Source organism: Tenebrio molitor, chromosome 3, assembly GCF_963966145.1.
Source record: "Tenebrio molitor chromosome 3, icTenMoli1.1, whole genome shotgun sequence".
NCBI lineage: Eukaryota > Metazoa > Arthropoda > Insecta > Coleoptera > Tenebrionidae > Tenebrio > Tenebrio molitor.
Window position 1 is genome coordinate 18,197,111 of NC_091048.1, and position 20,015 is coordinate 18,217,125.

At 33.9% G+C, this 20,015-nt stretch overlaps 1 protein-coding gene across 1 annotated transcript in view; it reads right to left on the minus strand.

Annotated features, from left to right (window-relative positions):
• Positions 1–20,015, minus strand: part of LOC138125669 (5-hydroxytryptamine receptor-like) — a 256,405-nt gene that overhangs the window by 2,744 nt on the left and 233,646 nt on the right. The window contains exon 6 of the mRNA XM_069041104.1: positions 43–152. Coding sequence (XP_068897205.1) covers positions 43–152 — 110 coding nt within the window. The remainder of the gene's footprint in view (positions 1–42; positions 153–20,015) is intronic.

Consider the following 20,015-nt stretch of genomic DNA (forward strand, 5'->3'; position numbering starts at 1 on the left):
TCTTTTATTTTTATACGCAAATAACGAAACTGTTGACCTTACCTGTCTACGGCTATTGCGACCAAATGCAGAATTGATGCCGTACAACACAACACATCGATCGAAGTCCACATGTCGCAAAGTTCCGGTCCCATGATCCAATTGTTGCTTATCTGAAACACAAGAGTCCCACCAATCCATCATTACATAGTTACAAATAACAACGATTTAATTAGGTACTTAATCAGTGAAGTTTTAATTAAGTAGATACAATAGTTATTTGTATCACAAGGGCAGAAACTGCACGTTTGCGAGCATGAGTACGGTTTGCAATACGAGTCGATAGACGAGTATTGTAAGTACGAATGTTCGAAAAACAGTTTCTGGACGTGTGATACACAAAATTTTTCATGCCGACTTCTGCGGATTTTTGTTAAATGGAAGTTAAAGCACTTGTTTTAATAATTGGTATTAGGGGCTTTTTTTGTGTTGGCAACACTTACATTTAAACATTTAAATTTTAAAATCAACATCGCTCTTGTTTCCTGACATTTATTTCATTTAATTAATTTGTTTTGTTTTTGTCATTTTCCTGAAACATTTGTTGTAATAAATACACTAGCCCATATTCAAGAAGTGGCTCGAAACGTAATTTTAATTAATTAATTTTAGTTAAATATTGCTTCTTTGTAGTTTGTACGTTGTTATAAATAGGAAAACATTTTTAACGAGCCATCCACAGAACAAACATTGACGTTTGATAGAATTCTGATAACAAATGCCAACCGAAACCGATGACAACTCAAAATCCCTACTTTTAGCCGGACTAGGCCGGCAATGCATGTGTTTCTGGACGATTTCGAGATCTGTAATTTACCAAATTCCGGCCGGCGGCACGAAAATTATTTTTCATATTCGTTTCCTGAGATACATAACCGGGAAAGTGGTATATTAATACAGGGTGTTTTCGAAGTTGAGCCGTTCCTTGTAACACGAGTACTATACATTATTCTTAAGAATTTTAGCCTAAATCTTCTTAGTAAAATGTTTGTATTAACGGAGATAATTGATTGTATATTTTTATTGTTTTCTAAAATTTTGAGTCCGGTCCTGTCCATTTCCCGCTGTACTAGATTAATAACTGACGTGGCCCAGGATGGTGTCTTCCTGGAAATCGCTCTGCGTACTCTCTGGACGCCGCAGCTGCATTTTGATAACGTGATAACACTGATAACATTGCCCATACATTAACAACATATCTGTGAGCTCATTATTTTCGTAATTATAAAGCCATTCCGACTAATTAGATGACAAGTCTGACAGTATTTTTGATTAACGTCCATGCTCATTTGATTTTTTTTTGTCAATTCTAATTTCTAACAAATCAGCGCACATTTGAGCAGGACCGGTTTCAAAAATTTTGATTTTGGCTAAAACTCTTTAGAACAACGCATACTATCACATGTTAAAAGGAACGCATCAACTTCGAAAACACCCTGTATTATACGACAATAACAATAAATGTAAAAGATGAAAACTAGGCATTCATATTTTTCAACAATTTCTATTCATCATGCATTCAATTTTGATCTAATATAAGATAAAAGGACATTTGGGAAATACTCGAAATAGACCCCCTCTGAAAATGGCTAGCACGTGGTGTCATTCAAATATTGATTATTATTATTTATCAACCAGCACAGAAATATACATTATATAATTATTACATTACACTGCAAACAAACGCATACTTTCAAGATAACTGCAATATAAAAAATTACTTATTACTCTTTACTATTGTAAGTAAATCTGTTTAACCTCAACATAAAAAGAATTTCAGTTTACAAAAAACGATTTGTTTAGGTTGTTTACGTTGTGAAAAATCTCTGTACGATATTATTATGTTTCGCACACAAATCAGTTTGTTTCACTTCCAGAATGCGGTATCGTACGCCATATTTCTTTTTTATTGTGGAATAAGTTTAACCTCCACAGTTTCCCTTTTACGATCCATCCTGTTTCGTTCCATTTTAAATTTCTAGAGGGAAATGATGAGCCGCAAACTGGATGATGATCTCACACTAAAATAAAATGAAAATGTATTGGTTGTATCTCTCGCTTTAAAAGAAAGCCAGTGTGGGATACACATGCCCGGATAAAGGGAATTTTAAATTTGTCAAGTGCTTGTTGAAATCACACACGAATATCTCATAAATCACACACCATGACCATCTTTCTACTTCAAGATGCACGTTTATATTTGTTTCTTATATTACATTTCAAATCTTGGTCTAGAGTCTAGACGATCCGGTAGTCTGATCTTGCAGAAGGATCAATGAAGTTATTACACTTACAAGATTTTGTTAGAGAAAGTGCGCACAAAGAATTTCTTTCTTGTAAGTTCGATAATTAACAGTTTCGGAACTAAACCATTACTTAAACTTCTGTTTAACAGCTCTGATATTGTAATATTAATTCTCCATTCTGTCAGCTTTGGGCAGCTTATGTATAGTAAGGCTGATTTATAGATGAACGCAGCATATGCGCATTCCGAATTGATGCAACACAATACGTTAACTAACCGTGACATAGTTTGCGTTGACGCCAAGATAACAAACAGGTGAGCTACTAGTACTGAAACACCAAATGCAACACCATCACTTAAAAGACTTTTAAACATTTAGTAATCGAATTAACGATTTGAAAGCTGATTAACAGATGGAGTTATACATAGCGTTTTTATCCCGTTTTCTTTAGGAGAGGAAGAAGAGAAAACGCGAATGAGCTTTCGATTCCATTAGCGTTCCGCTGGTAAACCAAGTTATAATAAAGGAAAAGGCCGACTAAAGCTTTTTCCAATTTTAAGCTGCAAGTATTCCCCAAATTAGGGACATCGCTCTTTGTATTTACAGAATACGGATTGTGTAACATTGTGACATTGCATTAATTTGATGGATTTCCATAAATTCCCATTATTGAGACAGCCATTTCGACGATTTGATTTACGCATTCAACAAAATGTTGAAATCCGCAATGCTTTGCAGAACTCAAATTGTTAGTCATAAATAAAAAATCCTAACTTACGTGAAGCTAAAAGTAACTGACACGGTTTGAGTATATTAATAAAAAAATACAGTAACTTGTCTAATTGTAATGTTACTTTTTGTTGTTTGATTAAGAAATGTATTCAAAAGGCAACAATAATTTCTACTTTGAAGAAAAAAACCTAAACACTTCAACACCACCAATTTGATATTCAAATGAACTCAGAAAAGCTCTGAAAAGGGTCCAATTTTTTTTAACATATCACCGGGGTTTTGGTTTCATACTTATATGTTAACTTTTGTTCGACGAATAAATTTACATTTAAATTAAAAGGCAAGTTAAACACATCCCCTTGCAAAATTAATAATGAAAATATACATACAACCTAACCCTCTGGGATTAATAAAACAGGACAAAAATATAAACAGTCGACGTGTAGGCAACCCTTTTACATTAGAACTTCGATTAATCATAAATTATGCGTATGCACTTGTGAAGATGCCTTAATTAAACATTGAAAGCAATCGAACCAAATAGACCAACAGAGGGCTATCGATGCGACCATAATAATTAATTTGGGTAATTGATTGTGTGCGTGTGTGTTATTATGTCTCACGTAACTAGTAGCTAGTTATCTAGGCATAACTGCCAATTAATCAGTGGTTTTTGCATCAAATAAACGAAGAATGTCCAGGCATACTCAACTGGATGCAATTCAGGTGCGTGGTAGGCGTGCTACGGAAATACCTACCGTCAAGTTTTCTTCTCTCAAATAAAGTAGTACAGTCAGTTTTGTCTGCAGAGATTATTCTATGAATAGAAAGATTGTGGTGAGTTTTTGTGGTTTTAAATGATGGCAAGATGTTGTAGATGCAGCAATGATATTCTCTAGGGAGGCAGTTAGGTGTGAAAGTGAATCGGTGTGAAAATATTTGGGTGCGAAGTGGGAAAATATTAGTTTTTGAAGTTTGTGTGTTGTGTTTATTGTAGGGATGAAATCGGCAAAAGATCAAGTTGGTTCTCGTGTGAAAAGCAGCGTTGTTCAAGTGGCCCAATGAATATTGCATTGATGAAACACTCCACCAAAGAGGACACAAATTGAATTCATGAGAGACGTGCGGATTTCAACGAAAGTGTGTTATTCATGAAGTTCTCCTTTGCTCCGCACTATACTCTATTTTCCTTCGTCGACCGAGTTCGCATTCGATAAATAACGGCATTCTCACAAATTGTGCCCCTTATTTAATAAATTGGAGCCACATTTAACCACAGGCAACGACAATTCAAACCGCCATTACATTGTCAAATGGTTATTTTGCGGCCGCTTTCATCCCCAACAAAAAATGTTTTTAGTCTTGAAAAACCATTCAGCCGACCTTCCAATTATTCCGGGAAATTCTCACAATTTTCCGTGCTTCGGCACGAACAACGAAAATTAAATTAATTACGATAACATATTGAAATTCGTATTTCGGGAGTGTGCGCTAGTGATGGTAATTTTCTTAGGGTTAAGGAATGGCCCTGTGCGAGGCCAACAAAATTATTACTGTTGTTAAGTGAATTATCGCGGTCTCATTCGGGCAGAATTGTGGTGTGAACTATAGAAAATTACCATATTATTCATTTACCCTTACGTCCTTTGTCAAAGAAACTTAATCCTGGATAACACGCCCTAAACACTCTGCAAAAGGGACAGTCGTAAACCTCGACAAGAACAACCAGGGGCGGTTCGACGCTAATAACATACAGCTGCACGAAAAAAAGAACCTCAACTCTATTAAATAATTACACTATTTTTCTGCCGGAGGGTCAGACTGTTTCGATAAAATCCGTAACGAATTCGAATAGACGTCCTTTCTATTCCCAACAATTCACTTTTAACTTTTAATTACTTTCCTAATTCTGTTTAGGGTAAATTGAATTTTTTGTAACTGAATTAACCTTTTTTGATAGAACCGCAAAAAGGTATTCATTATTCAGAGTAAACCACGAGACATACATATTTCAGGAATGATACAAAAACAAATTAAAAGCACCAAATATACTTTTGAAGTTTGTTATTCTTAAAACATAAACTCTTCATTCGAATGCATTACAAAATTAATTTAATTTAAAGTAATCTTTGTCATTATTAACACTTAACAGCACCACAAAGTTTCGACATACTCTTAATGACCAGATTCTCAAGTCAAAGGTCATCAATTATTTTCCAATCACTTTATAATCCTTTAATGAAGTGGTTTATAATGAAGTATCTGTTATTTTTAATTGAGTCTGAATATAACACTATCGATTGTGACAGCGAAGGAGATGTAAAAAGCATTGGTTGATACTACATAATATTATTATTTTTTTCTGTATTTTCAGAAATCATTTATTGAGCGACCTAATATACTCGTAATATGTATGAGAACTGGTGAATTCTTTAACCAATCATTGAAATTGATTTTTTCATTAGTTTATATTTTTTTGACCTTTGAATAATTTCTAAATGAGTTTAATAGATTTTTCGGCTTCCCTAACTGCAAAACACACACCTTTCAATTTAGGTTAAAGTAGCTGCGATTTACCGACGAATGTTGTAAATTTCTAAGGGAGTGCGGTAGCACGCACGGTTAATTTACTCTTTTTACAGTTACTTTAAAATTAAAGTGTTCATTGGTTACTTTAACTCAGTGTGTAAAAAACACATTTACATGTATTATTTTTCCGATACCTAAATGATGTTTTATTTTTTTATTTTTATTGACTAATAAATAATCATAATAGAGAAAATACAACCTATCGAGTTGGCAGTTCTGTATGTCACAAAGTTTGACATTTGTTAATGCATAAAAATCTGCAACAGTGCAAAACAAACAAATGGTCAGCCGAAAACTACAAATGTCGTACGGTAGGTATTTCACAGCGCTCCAACTAATCAGGCACTCGCTTCGTCTCGTGTCTGAAACCTAGTTTTCGCCCTGTAAAATACTCCTACCGTACTCTAATATAAATAAGTATTTTAATTCTCTAAAGTTGAGCTAGGTTGTTTTGGAATCTGTACTAATGTAGCTCGGTAGTTGAAGGATACATAAATCATATCTTTTATTCATAACGTGACGAAATATAACTATAAATTAAATTTGTTGTCATCACTCCACACAATCTTACACAAATCGTCATTTTTCATAATTTATATTTTTGGGTGAGTGCCAATCTGGATTTCATTTTTCACTGTAGTAGATTTAGATTGTCGTGGACCATTTAATTCCACTGGAGCAAGTCGATACATGGAGCTTATCCTGGAAGTTTTCTACTTCATCTATTGTCGCTATACGAGACTCACGAGGATACTCCATGAATAATCTCTTGATTAATCCATGGCATATTTTTGTTGTTTTTTTTTTGAGACGACCTCTTTTGGTATATTTGTTCATTTTTTAATGTTTTAATGTACTCCATAAACTAAGAGATTATCTCAACAACAACAATCCAGAAGAGCTCGTCTCTTGCTGTCCCTACTTTAAAGCGCTACTTAAACTATTTGCTTTAAATCCATTGAACATAATTTACTCTTCGGAATATATTTATTTTGCATTGAAGAAACCTTATGTCAGTTTCGGGCGAACCATCTTAACAAAATAACTTAAGTCAAAATACTTTTGAGACTCTGTTCCTTTAATTTTTAGATAATTGCTGCTACCACTTGCAATTACTTAACTTCCTATTCCTATTCTTTCTTGGAACCCTGTCATAATAATTTACACTAAAAAAGTAGTTGTGAATTTTTTTTAATTCACAGCAGGTGCATATTTTTCATCATTTCAACATTGTGGATTATTACTTAAAAACAAGTGCATTCACTATAAACTGGTATTGAACTTTGATGTTTTGAAAAGTACAATAACAACTTTGTGGTGGGGCAACAATCAGTCCACTAATTTTTGTTATCATTTTTTAAATTCACTTCACTCAACTTCACAATTAGATTGTTTCGGAGAGACCAATAATTGTTACATAACAACTCAAAAATATCATGGCTAGCAATGATAAGTCTTATACTAACAGACGCTTGAAAGTCCAAGTGAAATTTATGACATGTATTATTTTTTTAAATAATAAGAAATTTGAATCATTTAGCATGAAAATGAATAAAACAATAATCAAACATTATGCAGATGTATCAGCTTAGAATGCAATAAGTATTAAGTATTAACAAACTGCTCTCAATTTATTTAACAGCCTGTGAATACAAATATTTAGTAAAAAAATTAAGGCTAATTTAAATCCATAATGAATAGATAAATAAATAGTATATTTAGAATTGACATTAACAAAAAAATGTCTTGTCATGAGACGACTAAATTTACCTGACTATTCAATTCACCTGTTATTTTTCAAATATTAACCAATAAAATAGCAGAAATTTACTTTCGTAACTTAGCAACAGAAAATTCCAGCGAATATTCCACTAGTGAAAATATAACTGACTATTCCACTAGTGGTCGAGGTGAATATTTTAAACAAACCTTGATTGTTATTTTTATTCAAGGAAATTATTACTTTCTTACGAAGTTAACTGAACAATGAAATCATGTGTAACGCAGATTTGCGAACTAGCTTTGAAATTTTTTATTTTAATCATTGATTTGGTTCATTGAATAGTCTGTTGAATACAACTCGTAGTCAAAGATAGTAGAATATTTTTCCGATGGTATCACTCATGGTCATTACGCTTTCGAACACCATTCGTGCTACGCACTCATGTTGTTATCTTTTTAAATCTAATTAACTGTATACACTTTTTGTTCTGCTTACAGGAAAATCTGTTAAACATAGATTTTCACTATGATTCGTCTGTTAAATGAAATAAGATAAATGTTTTTTTGTATTTGCAGCTCTGAGCTATCCGGCGACTGCTGCATGTCCCAGCAATTCTTCACCATTCCTTATCTGCTTGATATGAAGATGCTGATACGCTTATGACTTCATATTCCTGCGAAATTAGAAATTTCTTGGAACGACAAGATGTAAAGATGAACTTTACTAATTCAGGAAAGCAAAAGAAACCAAATAAAATTTCACAAAGATTACTTTAAATAAATTGCTATTTGTTGATAAACAATCCACAAGAAGAACAGTAACCATCCTCCTCTATATTTGTTATTGAGTAAAGTGTTCACGATTAAGTATAGTGTGAGGCAGCTTATACCTAAATAATAGAATGGTAGATGATTTACGCGATGGATGATCATATTTGTGCTTTGGAGCACAAATGGGTTTTCGTTTAAATTCCAGCGTAAAGAATTTGCATGTTAAAGCGTGTTGGTGAGGCTCGCCGTACCCATAATCGTTAGCAGCCATTGTATAAGTCTAATTAGAACTTTAATGCGTATTTAGTTCCCGAAAAAAAAATAAAAATAAAATTCTTCAGTGTTGTAAAACTTTGCATAAGTGGAGGTCGTAGTGGAGTTTTTCCCCGTTTTCTAGGATAAAAGAGTCGACGTCCGTAATTTTGTCAACAAGAACAAGCATTAATTTAATTATATCTTTGCCTATCTGGGTAAACTCCGGATTTCGAGTCTCTTCATCCAAATTATCAAAATCTACATAATTAGAAACACATAAGCTGTACCGATCGATACAGTAATTTACAGCAACAGACTTTGGAACCGATCAATTATTAATAAAACAATATTAGCCGGTTGATGTGAAGCAATAAACGCGAAATAACTATTCAATAACCCGATCTAGGGCTCACACCTCGCCTAATATAAAGTTTGTACGTCGTGTAGGTGCGATTTCCGATTTATCATTATTTATCCCCGGAACGGTGGTATTTGGAGCTTTTATATTCGGCCATAACATTTAATACATCTAACCGCGATACGTCATTTATCAAGACTCCGTTTTATTATTGCTCAACTCTATCTCGATTTATTTTTTCGACCATATTCATCAAAATTCTTCCTCTACGAAAATCCACCTTGACAGCACCACATCAATTTTTATCTTTTACAGCTCACGTAAATGCATATTTATATTTATTTATTCGGAAAATTGCTTGGCTCTTTTTTTCTTTGACTCCGGTGAAATGTTGGACAATTTAATCTTACAAAACGACTCGGTGGCTTTCAGAGATATGAGCCATCAATTACCAAATGCGATTTTTATTCCTCACATTCGAAGCGGTTGTAACTTTGATTTCGGCATTGGACGGCAATATGAACAGCGGTTGGTGCAAGATAACGGCCTAAATGTAACCAATGAGTTATGACACTTCTACCAATTGTACTTCATGCAAGAATATACCCCTCATATGCGACCGCAAGCACCAATAAACGGTTTGCAGTTAAGCTGCTTTTCAATGCACAAGAGCAAGTACACGTGCGGCATAATGGTAAGGCAGTTTACTTTGGATACCTAAGTGGCTATTACGTCCTAATTAAGAGCGGCTGTTAAGATTCAATAACCTTCAAGTAATTGCCACTGCTGTTTATCAATGAGGAGGAAATAATGGAATGACACCACTACTTTATGGCCCACGAAAATATTTGTTAATGAATGATTTTTATAAAAAAAAAACTAAATGGAATGCATTTTACCATTTTAAAATACAGATAAAATTTATTACATTTTATTAAGTTTTGTTTGTTCACCCTATCACAAAAATGAAAGCAACGGCAATGTAAGAATTCAAAAATTGAATTATGTATATTATACCCCCAGGAAGTGTATTTTCTTATTTTTGGCAAACATTTCTTAACATGTTGAATATTTATCATCTAACAAATCAGGTTCTGTAAACTTTATTCCCACAGAGATCAGACCAGGATACCAGCAGATAATAAGGATTGTAGGACTCCAAACAAAAATCTGATCAAGAGTGTTTTGTCACAAATATTGTTTATCCTTCATATGTTCTAACTTATTGTAGCCATAATCATTGCAACTGAAACTTGTAACTAGCACTGTTGTCAAGTTTACGCTTCAATTTGTAAATGCATCTTTGTTTTCCATTTTGTGTTTTATTTTTGATTAAAAACAGTTCTTTTTTCAAAACTAACTGATACCGAATGAACAAAAGGCACTAATTACAGAAAGCTAAATGTAACATAATTAAATTATTATGCTGGACATGCGTTCGAAGAATTTTTCAAGGTGCTCTTGATCAGATTTTCATTTGGTCACTGGATATTTCAAGTAATCTGCTCAAATTTAGAAAAACTGAACCAATAAACCAAAACAAATTATGTATAATAAAAATTTTGTTACAAAAAGAAAATTACTTAACATAATTTGAAAAAAATATCAAACTGAATAATCTGACTAGGTGTATAGATTTTAGAAAATGTCCATATTCTTGAGATTTAAGAACTGTTGTCTTAACCGCATGTAGTGATATTTATCTTTTGCACTTGCAACAAAAAACTGCAGGGTATTTCACGAGTGATAATGAACCCGACGGAATTGAAAATGCAACCCACAATACATTTGCAAAGTACACCTGGATATTGTAAGCATCCATATTCAGATTTTACTTTGCAAATGTATTGTGGGTTGGACTTTCAATTCCGTCGGGCTCATTATCACTCATGAAATACCCTGTATAAATTATTGCTTTTTTATCTGTCGTTTAAATTAACTCAATATTTGACTCGCGATAATTTAAAAGCCACGCTTCCGTTTTATAAAAACAGCTAAATAAACTTCGCGATGTAATCCACAGTATATATTTTCGTGATTTATTTATTACGCGGATTTATTTACAATATAAATATTATTTATACGTAATTTTACTACAAAGTAGGAAAAATAGAAATAAGAGTTTGCTCATATCAATTGGGAATTCAGTAATACATTCATATTTTGAATGTGTTTAAAGTAGTCTGAACCAAGAAAGAAGATATTATAAATGTAGAGATCGGTAAAAAGTGTAAGTACAGATAGTAGTTATGTACGAAATTACAATAAATGCGGTTTTGAGTTTTGTCCTTATATGCAGAAAACTCTGACTTTTAAAAACCTGACAATACACAGCCAATACAACATATATTATTATCATCACTTTTTGATTGTTATTTTGAATTCTTTGTTCAATGATGAACATTTAGATAGATGCAACGAAGCATTATCAAGAGAAGTCTCACAATCAGACATCGTGTTTAGTAATAAGACCTTTGCTTGGCTGCACTTGTCATTACAAATATAACGAGGAGTCCAGGTCAGTACCTACTCGTAACAATATGGACAGCGATCTTGATTACTTATTTGTCATCAACATCGTAGAAATTTCATAGAATATGATATTTCTTGTTTTCTCCACCCGCACCCCTTGAATTAACGTTAGTCACTATAATTTGATATACGTACTTAAGGGGAGTTTATAGAAAGATAATTAAATATTTAATTGAAATAAAATTTTTATGCCCGATTAACCGATGAATCCGAAACTTCGATTGGGTCAATCTGATCACGTGTTCAGTTAATCTCGCATTTGATTTCAATGAACTTAATTTCGCTTAGGTAAACTGGTCCTTAATGTTTTAAACTTGTGCTTAGAACTGCCGCCCCTACGAGTTATTTTTTGACATAAATTTAAATTTTTCGTCGAATTCTTTTAAGACTGATAAGAACACGTGTCAACAAACAACTTCCTAACCTCAGTTTTTGCACTCGTGTTTTCTGGCTATCGTTTATGCACTACATATTGCTAGGCTACAATTTAATAAAATCAGAAAGAAAATCATTTTATTTTTAATAATGAAACCTAGTGTCTTAAAATTAAATTTGACAATTAATTTTTAGTGCAACCTAAAAAAAACAAGTAAGTCATGACTATCATAGCAACTGGCAACGTTAGTTTAAATATGTATTACTATCAAATACAACAATGTTTCAAAGTAGTTTCTACTAGCGCTGTCAACTGAACTGAGCCATATACAGTGTAATCTGCAAAGAAGAAGACAACCAATCAAGAGTGCTACCTCATCTTTTGTTTGATCGAAACGTTCGTCGTAGCTTGAACATACACTGATTTATACTTGCTATGCAGTCGTTTTGTTGGTTGCCTACCTCTCAAAAGTCTATTATTAATAATTGCCATTATAAATTTTTTGTAATACATGAATAATAGATTTAAAAGAAAGTTATTATTTATTATTAATTAAGGAAACAGTACACAGATACATAAAATTCCTTCAAACGGTGCGTCTTTGGTTACAAAATTTTAAAAAGATTATTTTTCCGTGGCCGCATGGCTGTCGGAGAAAGTACTCCGAGGTCGCGGTCCCGATGCTAGTGGGTTCGAATCCCACCGAAGGGGGAAGATTTTTTCAAAGGAAGGAACCTCCGCCGGGCCATGGATGTGTGTGTATGTCTCCTCGGGGCTGACGGTAGGGTGGTGGAAGGAAGAATCAACACTCTTTCGGCCACCACCGCGAGGTCAGCACGGGTTCCAGTCCCGTCGGGAAAAGGCGCCCATGGGTGATAAATGTTGTTGTGTATGTCTGTGAATTCGAGGTGGAATGGGCGTGGGTGGCCGGGGAAAGTGCCCCGGAGCCCCGTCGCATCACCTGAGAAGGCAAAGTAACAAGGAAATTGGAATGGAAAAAAACGGCCGACCAAAAGGTACCGTAAAAAGCCGTATGGCAAAAAACGGGAATGGCAAAAAAAAAAGATTATTTTTCACAAATCTTTGTTTTGTTGTTTTCTCTAAGAAAAATACAGAAGTCATTATTCTCTAATTTTTGGTTAATTAAGAACCTACTCGTATCTTTTCTAGCAGTGTTTATAGCTATTTATGCACCAAGGGCGTTACAACGATGATTACGCCCGGAGAACGATGAATCCAACTCGAGGGCTTTAGCACGAGAGATGGATATCGTTCGTGCATACAGGTCGACCAGAACAGCTTGGCGAGTGACGCAGTGGACTGAAATCCCTCCCACTAGCGGAGCGCACTTGTCTGTTGAGTCTGGACGTGTTTAGATCGTGTACAAACGGGCGAAAATAAGCGCTTCAAGCTTCAAGTGAACAGCATGTCCGGGCTGTTTTGAGCAGATTTGCTTCATTGAGTGTACCGTACCTACAACCATAGCCATATCCTTGTCTCACAGAGACTCGCTCGTTTCCTCTTGTGCGCATCTCAGACGCCAAGCTATTCTGGTCAAGCTGTACAAGATTTTATTTTTCACTACGTGTTCTTAAAAAAAAAATGGCATCTTTGCAATTATGACTTGATGAGGGCGTTTTTTAATTCGGTTATTTATAACACTGCAACTGGATATGTTTTGTTGGTTTATTTGACAAATATCTGATATAGGTATATCATTAATAACGACAAGCCACCAACAACCGGAAGTTACTCCTGTTATACGATTTAAAATACGATCCAGTGTCACCAACTTAAACAGTCCTTCTTGATCACCCCGTATTAGGCATTCACGATCTTTTTGGGACCGAGTTGGCTATGATTTTTTCTTTTCATGTTGGACTAACTGACTCAGTGATGCAATGGACGCAATTTTTTTTTCTGTCAGTGTCTGTTCGACATTTTCTTACTACCGCATTGCCAGATTTATTATTTTAATATTGTAAGAAACTACATGAATGATTTATTAAGTGTGTAAAAATAATTTAAATCTCCGTCAAAGGTACAGTCAAAATTGCCAAAATAATTTCATTACGATAAACAATTTAATTTAATTTAAAAAGGACAGTTCACATTTAAGAGATCCGGCAACAATGTACCTATTCAGAAAATTTAACCCTAAACTGAAAGCAACCTAACCTAATACAAAAAGTGTCAATTTCCTTTAGGGAATATAGTTATCACCGATGTACTGCCAACAAAATCACTAGATGGTCATAGCCTTTGTAAGAAAATATTCGAATTCATAAAGTTGCGCCACAATTCGGGACGATTTCGTATCGTCATGCAACGCGATGGCCCCACCAGGATACCCTTGCCCCTTTCACCCCCGATGACGAAGTATGAAAGCGAGGTGGTGTGATCATTGGTATGACCATATATGGTCGCCTTTATGGTCCGAGTACGCGGACATGATGATGAAATATGGGGGATGGGGGTAGTATATAAGTCAAAATGTTAAGAGAGGGAGATTTCGTCAGATGCATTCGTACATTGACTCTCTCCCTCAAAGTCGTCTTATGTGTCATTAGCAAATGTATCATCACTAAATGTGTCATCAATAAAAATGGTTCTGAAAGTAATAAAGTGTTTTATAATAATTTCTAACACCTTTTCTTTTCTGTGAAAGAGCGTACCAATTGTTATTTGTAAAATTGTTGAGTTTATTTTATAAAGATATTGAAGTGGATTTTATAGTCGTTTTAGACAGTAGAAAAAGATTTATGTAAATATCTGTAGAGAAAAATAAAATTAGAGATGACTACTATTTACATTGTTGTGTATATAAGACACCTTTTTTTTGTGGGTGCTGTAAAGGTAAACAATTTATTTATATAATTCTATTTACATAATTCTGACGCCCCGCAAGAACTTCTTGGAAGTCAAGCGAGCAGGTCGGCAAACAAAAACGTCTGCAAAGTTTGCCGTATTAATATTTATGTCAAAAAAGCGCATTTATAAAAGAGAGAATCGGTCGTGAATGAATAATTCGCCTCTCATCCCGTTTATACGACAATTGGTATTTTAATGACGGATGTTTTTTTTTCTAAATAAAAGACCCAGTTTTAATTGCTTGCCGGGATGCGAATTAAAATGCAAATTTGTTTGTATTACTTTATTGTTTACATCGCAAGGAGTTGAGGAAGAAAGTTAAAATCTGAAATTATTATCCCACGAGGAGCGATCATTTAAAAAGGCGCCCTAACGCATCCGGTTTGTAAAAATGGTTGGTCTCGAGTCGGGTTGTTTGCCTGTGGACGGAATAATACGAAATCCGTAATTTCGAGTTTTAAAACTCGATTTGCATTGCGAAAATGAAGCCCGGAATCAGGCGTCATGCAAATTTAATTTCGGCGAATGTAACCGATATAAAATCCCCGTCTTTTAGTTCTGTTTTACTTCCCATTTGTCTTAACCGAATTATTACGATACGGTCTTATTTCGTTTAACTTCGAAAAGGCTAATGCCATTACAGATATTCCGGATTAAATTCATTCGCGCCTCTGAGATCACTTTTATGAGATTAACACAATAAATGGATTGATTTATTCAAATCGAACCGTGGATTTTCGAAAAGCCCAATTTGTGCGTGTTAAACTTCCCAATTATATTATAAAGTCGGAGATCCGGGGAGTTATCCTGGCAGTCCACGGTACACGTGAGAGGGCGCCAGTCACCGGTTTCGATCGTCATCGTAACTACACATTACGATTTGCATAATGCCTTAATTGCCGGAGATATTCCAGCCATGTAGATGTGTTTAAGTAGAGTGGCTCTATCATATATGCTAATTTTGACGCGATTTCCGGTCTTGTTTGATAATAATGACGCCGGATCCACGTCGACACATGCGAATAGAACCGGATTACCCATTAAGCTACATATGTTATATCCCACTGGAGTAACTGGAGTAGAAACTTCTTTAACTCGGAGTCAAACGCGGAGAAAATAACGACATAAAATTTGATAAATGGCACGGAATCCTAAAAAGACAACTTTAAAATCATAATTCTGTAGTGAAACCACTTATAAAACTGTATTAGTTGTGGTATTTACGCATAATTAAGTTATAGTCGTACTTTTCCACAGGTCAAAAATACTAATAAATTAATCGGAACGAGTTGTTAGAAAACGGAACGTAAAGTAATGCCATTTAGAGAGAGAATTGTAACGTTTTTATCCGAGTTGTAGATTGTTTAAACAAAAATATAAGATGACATTTAGATTTACAAAATAAAAATTATGTAGGTATGCATGAGAATTGCAAAAAGATTAGTCTCTCAATATTATTCAGAGTAGAAGGTCTTTTTGTGCTTCGTCCAGTTCAATCTCTGGGCTTAGCATAAAAGTACTCACTTCTACTCTTAATGATATAATCTACTACTTTCTATTCCCTTCACTAAAGTATCACATTTTGCACTGACAAGTATGTAGTGGATAAAACGTCACTTTAAATACGATTGTTCATTAGTAACGGCTTGATGTCTATGCGGACATTTTCGGCATTTTGAACACTCTTGAAGTTTCTTTAAACACTTTAATAAAGAAGTTACTTGTTTTATTTGTTTGTTTATTTGGTGGTAGAAAAAGTATAGGATGCTCGTTTATAAACACTCGCTACGCTCATGCCTAATAAAACTCATGACTAAAATGGCGTTTATAAACCTTGTTGCATAATATAGTGTATTTAATTTTCAAGCATTATTTATTTACGTCGAGGAACTATGTCAATTACAGTTTTTTGTTTTTTCTGAGGAAAATTCTGATGACTTTCTTCTTATCTCTTTTTTTAAATTTTTGTTTGAACCAAAACTCAGCTCGAAAGAAATTATCATACTAGACAATCCATATTTGTCACACAATTCTTGAAATTCCCAGTGAACTTTGAAAAATTTTGTTTGTTTGTGAGGGTTACACTGCAAAATGCAACATCTAGAGCTAAACAATATAAAAATAAATAAGATATTGCACCAAACTGTTTAACACAACTTAACAACTACCTACTGCATCTATCTCATGGCCAAAAAATCTATTATTACTACCGGAAAACAAAATTTGTTACGTAGATTAATTCTCAAATACAATAATAAAATGTAGTTTTTTTAATTTGAAGACAACTAGTATACTTACGCTGCCAATCAAAAAACCATTGTGGTGCAAATGACTTATCTGTCACTGTGATAAGTAATAAGAAATGTCATGAAAAATGTGTGTTATTTGCACCACAATGTTTTTTTTAATTTTGGCACAGCGTTTATACAATTACGATAAAAAATTACGTCAACTGGCTTCGAAGCACTAACGGATCCTCTTTCATTAATTTTTTTAAATCAAAATTATTGTTTCATAATAGTACACTATGATGCGAGTCTTATAAGAAGCATTTTGTAGCACGCACGGGTTTTAAAAATACTTCTGCGGTTGCGCTTTTATGCAGATGATACACATTTTCCCCAAAAACGGTTTGTTTTTTCACAAATTCATTTAACCAAGCGAATGACGTTTATGTCAAAATTTACGAAACTGCACAGCTTACCATGTTTTATGGTTTTTAAATCGAAAACAAATATCCACGTTAACTTTGGAAATGTATTGTGGGTTGCATTTTCAATTCCGTCGGGATCACTATCAATCATGAAATATCCTGTATATTCTTTTCATATTATTTATAATTTCTCATGTCAAATTTACCTCTTCTTGTCAACTAAATTTTCTAATATTGGTAGTTATAATATCAGCATTGAATTCACCTTTACTGCTGAAAAACTAGGTGAGTCGAGTTCGATTTTCTATTAGACGATGTCACGATTGAATAATGACCTGACTAAACAATTAATAGTTATTTAATAAACTACATAGTTTGTTAATGAAGGCGATTAATAATAATCGAAACTGTTTAAAGCACGAACGAGTGTAGCGAGTGAGTGGCTTTAATAGTTGAGATTATTAATCGCCCATTAACAAAAGAGTTGATTACAAAATTTTTTCGTTGACCGCAAACTTTTTTTTTTTTGGTGACAAATTTTGAAATTAAAGCCAAATCAAAACCAACTTCATCTTTTTCCATAAAGATGCGACCTTATAAATATCTTCATTCTTTTTTTGTCCTCAGGGTAGGCCATTTTTAAATTTTTCAACACTTTCTATTCGCTTTTCCACAAAGAGTGTCAGAACACGTCAACTCCATTCACATTCAATTTCACCTAAAAATCACGGTTGCTACGGAAACCTAGTTACCTTTGAAAAATATGACATGCGATTTATAACCAAAAATGTCGGTTTTTGAAAAAGTAAATTTGTAATTGTGCAGTTATGGAGCTATAAAATATAGAAAACTCTGCTGCACTACCTGCTGCAGTGTTGGTAAGTGCAAACAATGCCCATCAAAATTTAATCAAAACTTCAAAATCGCAAAATGAAAAATAGTGTATTAATGAGGTCCATTAATACACTATAATTTAGACAAAAGAATTCATTAATATTGAAATTAACAAGCGGTCAACGGAAAAATATTTAAATTTTCACATTCTTTTAAAAATAAAAAAGCACTGTACGTTGTAGAAGCTGCTTGTTGACACACTTTGCGTTCTTAACTTCTGCAATACGTCTGATACGACAGTACGCTACAATCTTTCACGAACAATAAATTTCTGAATGAATGTGTACTGTAACGCGGTCTTACTTATTTATAAGTTGCTGCGTTCTAAATTTACTGGAATTTATTATGTTATATTCTCGCAACGAGACACTTCGAAAACGACTCTGTCTTTGAGAAAATATTTGAACATGCAGAACGTTAAAATCTGTAAATGTATTTTATTTCCCATTTTCCACAAGCTTAATATTCCTACAAGGTTTCGTTGTTTTGTCTGAAGTGTGTCTTTATCAATGCACATATAAACGAACATATTGGGTTGAAAGATAGGATTTAATATACATACTTGTATGTGGGCCTATACTAACATCAGCACAGTTTGCGACGACTTGAAAGTAATATACATTTCATGATGCTTTTGTGTGTTAATCTTCAAAAATAGCATATTGTGTTTGTATTTAATCGCAGTACACACATAATAGTATATTAAAAGAGAAGTTTCATAAGACCAGTCTTGAAGTACGAATTCAAGATTAAAAAACGAGTGGCTTAGCCACGAGTTATTTTAAAGAATGAGTGTTTCAAGGTCTTATGAAATGGGTTTTTTATACTATTTTTTGTAATTTGCGCTTTTTAAGCCGTTTTTAAACAAACATGTTTACTTTCCTCGATTTAGGGATTTTCGTGGCAGTTGGTAATGTCTTAATTTTAAAAGTGAAAATTTGATCAAGTCTGCAAAGTCGCCTTTTGTTTTATCCAAATTCTGTCACAAAACACGAATATGAAAGATAATCTTTCATGTACGCCCGCTGAAATACCTGAAATTCCCAAAAATACGGTCGCGAATTTGTTGCTTGATAAATCCTGCTAAATAATTCTTTGCACATTTTGTAATTTAAACTGACACGCATGACGAATCAAGTTTTGCCAACCTAAAAATTTTCGTAAAATGTTCCGTGAAATAAAAGGACATCCCAGATGATGACGTCGCGTTCGTTAATATGTCTATTAGAGAATCAAAATGGAGGCAAATTACAAAAAAACAGTAAAATAGTCAAATCTTGTTCCTCCACTATTAATGAAGGAGAAAGTTGGTGAAATAAAACTTTATTGAGATCAGTCTAATGTTACGATTAAATTAGGTGATTTTGCAATTGACTATCCTTTGCTACAAGTGGATGAAAAAAATACATTATGAAGAGCGTTAAAATCTATACCTATTATATTATTCCCTCTAAAAGATCCATTTGTTGATAATCCGTCTCTGCAGACGGAGCATTTCTGTGAAAGCCACCTATAGAAACACACATTTACACCCGCTTACATCCGAATAGGACATACATAATACATGAAAATTGCTAATCGCGTCATATTCCGCGTCTCTTCATCTCAACCGCAGATTATTCTGGTCCTTTCCCGGTTGAAATTAAATTTTTCCCTTAATAAAAAAATCCACACCCTAGATAAAGTCGTTTTAAATTGGTAAATACAGTCGCCGGCGCTAATAAAATAATCCCGAATTCCGTTTCATCGTGGTTCTGTTTTAAGCTCGCTGATTGTTCTTGAAGTTTAAAAGGGGTACTTTGAAGCTAGCTCTAGTTCCGAGCTCGTCAACGGAGCCTTATCGCGAAACGAATCTCTTTTTGCTCGGTTGAATCTGCAGATTCTTCGTCGAAACTTTTCGAATTGATTGGAATCTCGAGTTTGAAATTAAAATTGTTACACCGTTACCTCCTTCATTAATCAATTGATTGGGCTGCA